The 3,766-nt window shown below is 39.5% G+C and overlaps 1 protein-coding gene across 1 annotated transcript in view; it reads left to right on the plus strand.

The window, feature by feature from the left end:
* LOC126395955 (E3 ubiquitin/ISG15 ligase TRIM25-like) overlaps positions 1-3,766 on the plus strand; it is an 11,067-nt gene that overhangs the window by 1,730 nt on the left and 5,571 nt on the right. Inside the window, exons 2-3 of the mRNA XM_050053759.1 lie at positions 366-369; positions 3,620-3,760. Of these exons, the coding sequence (XP_049909716.1) occupies positions 366-369; positions 3,620-3,760 (145 nt within the window). The remainder of the gene's footprint in view (positions 1-365; positions 370-3,619; positions 3,761-3,766) is intronic.

Raw genomic sequence — 3,766 nt, forward strand, 5'->3', positions numbered from 1 at the left:
GTGATTTGTTTTATATCTGTCATTTTTTGTCTGTTCAGTGCACCTTTGCGTTATGTTGTGTTCAAGGTTGCACCAGCATACTTGCATTGTTTTTATACGTATCTGTATGTGCCAGCAATTCTCAATAAAGTTTTTGAAAAAAAAAGAAATTGTTGAATTTTTGCCAACAGCCATTAGGGGCGCTGCCGCCATTTTGGACTGTTGAGCTTGTACTGTTGCGCCCAGACANCGGAGTTTTCTTAGAACCATATGAGAATGGTATAATGATGAGTTTTCATCTCTGGTGGAATTCACTTACATTTTAGTGTGCCATCAGCGTATTAATAGCATTTTAACCTAAACAATGTGTAGTGTAAAATTTCCAGAAAGGTAAGGGTTGCTTTAATTGTGGTCAATTGCTCTTATTGGCTTAAGGTGGATAAATACAAAATGTTGGAGAAGGGGGAGAGGAGAGGAAGAGAGATAAAAGTGAAAAAATAAAATAAAATAAATAAATTAAAAAAAAAAAAATATATATATATATATATATATATAATATAAAATAAAAAATAATCAGAAAAAAAACCCATTAACAATTTAAATGTTTACCCCCTATCTGCTAGTTGTCTCAGAGTGCATCAGGGGTGGTATAGAGAGGAGAGCCCTGGGGAGAGATGCATAAAGGGGATGGAATTTTGATGTGAGTCATTAGGCTACTTAACCAGTATTCTTCTTCCTTTTATCTGTATCTGTGGCTTCCATTTGACTGGTTAAGAGTGGGTGAACCGTCCTGCCTTGTTGTCCCTTCATCTTCGTATGAAGCATGATAGAGGATCTTGCCCATCATTGGATCGTATCCCTCACCACTCTACATGCTGCATGCAAGATTGGATTGAAGTGGGTATATGGTCCTGTTAAGTTGTCCCCCTTTGTTTATTAGCAGCATGTTTTGAGGACAAACCCGTCTCTGGATCTGACATACACCTCGTCATGAATTCTTCTCCATATTCTATGACTCACTTCATTATTGCATATAGTCATCGTCAAAACCAGGTCACACTGCTGGGTCCGCGTATTACGGCCAGCGTATCAATAAGGAAGCCAGATAGGTCACATTATTTTAGCCTAGGCCGCTTGAACAGACAGGTTATAGCTTAAGTGTTTCCTCCACGCCTCCTTTTTCTCCCCTCTTTCCTCTCATTCCCCCTTCTCTCCTCTGTCTCTCCTCCCATCGCACCTATATATTTTTTTTCGTTCTTCCAGACCCACAATGTTGCTGGGAATCTCAACTGTGACTTCAAATTTGCCTCGTTCAGTTTCTTCCTGATAAGATAATATTCCTTTCGGATTTTCCTGAGCCTTGCTGAGTAGTCTTGCACGAATCTAATTTGATCCTGGTCATCCGTCTTCTCATGTTTTCCCTGTGCTTGAAGTATTTCTACTTTTGTTTGGTAGTTTGAAAGCTTAATTGCCACCATTCTTGGATACCTTGCGTTTACATTTTTGACCCCCACTCTGTGCGCTCTCTGGACATCACGCATGGACAGCTTTAACTTTAATTTGTCTGATATTAAGTTTACCACACAAGCAATCATATCTTCTCCTTCTAGCCCCTCCGGGAGATTTAGGATTAACAGGTTGTCATGTCTAGATCTGTTTTCCAACTGATCTATGTCATCCATTGCTGCCTCAAGTTTTATTTCTAGATGTTTAATCTTTTCCTCGTGCTTGTTCACATGCACTCCCTGCTCATGCATATCTGTTGTTAAAGTCCGGATTGCGGTATCTGTAGAGTCTAGTCTTTTTTGTATCGCTTGCAGTATGGTTTTAGTTTCTTCGTTTCTAGAATTTTGTCTAGTTTTGCGTGCATGTCTGCTTGCTCACCTCCGAGTTGATCCATATGTTTGTTTTTCCACGTGTTCATTACTCCTATGTTTGAATGATCTCTAAATATTTGAAGCTTATTGTGTGACTTAATCCACTTTTTTTTTATTTAGTAAAATAGCCCAAGTATTTAGAGAAAGTTTATCTTAAGGTTCTGAAATCGATTCTTTGTTAAGTTGTTAGTTTTCATTAATGCATGTCTGCTTGCTCACCTCCGGTTTAATCCATTTGTTTGTTTTTCCACGTGTTTATTGTCCCTTTGTTTGAGTGATCTCTCAATATCTGAAGCTTATTGTATTACTAAAACTACTTTTTTTATTTAGTAAAAATAGTCCGAGTATTTAGAACGAGTTTAAATTAGGGTTCTAAAGTTGATTCTTTGTTTGATTGGTAGTTTTGATTAATGCATATCTGCTTGCTCACCTCCGGTTTAATCATTTTGTTTGTTTTTCCGTGTGTTCACCTTTTTTTGAGTGATTTCTCGATATCTGAAGCTTATTGTGTGTCTTAAACTGCTTTTTTCGTTTAGTAAAAATAGCCCAGATATTTAGAGAAAGTTTACATTAGGGTTCTTTAGTTGATTTTTGTTTAGTTGGTAGTTGGAAAATAAATGAACTGGATGTGGTGGTTCCTCTCAGACTGCACCAGGTAAAAACTCTGGTGATTTGTTTGATATTTTTGGAACCTCGGAAGACGGTTGGCAGTGCAGTATGAACAAGTAAAACCTCAAACGTGAAATCAAACAATATTTAGCTTGGTGGTATTATCCTCCACGTCATCAGGAATGTTACAAAGCTCTCTCACAGTGCTGTGCATTTGGTTCTGCCAACTGCCTTTCGGTCATTGTTTCACTGGTGGTGTTCCTGTGCATTGGGTATTTTATGTCTTAATTTAAAAATTATCCTAAAAGTTTAAAAGCATTAAATTTAAGTAACTCATACCTGTGGACACTCTGTTTAAATTATTAATTAACTATCAAAATGAATGCCCATTATTTTTCCATTGATTGATAAAGCTCTGTTACAGATATATTTTAAGTTTTAGTTTTGTTTCTTCTTCAATTTGAAAATGAAAAGTCAATTTCAGATTTCATTTCATGATCTTTATGGATTTAGAGACCCACTTTTCTTTTTTTTAATTTAATGTGCACAGAAATGAAAAATGAACTTTGAATTTGATTACATCCCAACCCTCACCTACTGTATGGTCATGAGCTCTGGGTAGTGACCGAAAGTATGAGGTCGCGGATACAAGCGGCAAAAATGAGTTTCCTCCGTGGGGTGGCTGGGCTCAGCCTTAGAGATAGGGTGAGGAGCTTGGACATCCAGAGGGAGCTCGGAGTAGAGCCGCTGCTCCTTCACGTTGAAAAGGGTTTGTTGAGGTGGTTCAGGGCATCTGATCAGGATGCCTTCTGGGTGCCTCCTGTTAGAGGTGTTCCAAGCACATTCCACTGGTAGGAGGCCCCGGGGCAGACCCAGGGAACACCTCAGGGTTCCCCAGGAGGAGCTGGAAAGTGTTGCTGGGGAGAGGGATGTCTGGGGTGCTTTGCTCTGCTTCAGGTAAGCAGTTGAAAATGGATGGATGGATTGGTGGACCGAGACTTCTGTAGACATACTCTGCTTGTGTCCCTTTGATAAAACACGGGCTTTAAGTTTATTAATCCTAAAAAATTCTGTCTCCACTCATTAAAATTTTTCCATCTTCTCATCTCCTGCAATTACTCTCCTCTTCCCTCCACCTCCTCTGTCGTCAACAGATTGAGCTTGTCACTAACGGTTCAGTGCCGTCTGACCTGAGCCAAGCATTAGTGCTTGACGTGACTGAGTTTAACAGGCTGCAGGAGCGCATCAAGCAGTTGCAGGTGGAGAAGAGCCAGCAGAAAGAGCTGTACTGTCAGGCCCGC

This window comes from Epinephelus moara, chromosome 9 (genome assembly GCF_006386435.1).
Source record: "Epinephelus moara isolate mb chromosome 9, YSFRI_EMoa_1.0, whole genome shotgun sequence".
NCBI classification, from domain to species: Eukaryota; Metazoa; Chordata; class Actinopteri; order Perciformes; family Serranidae; genus Epinephelus; species Epinephelus moara.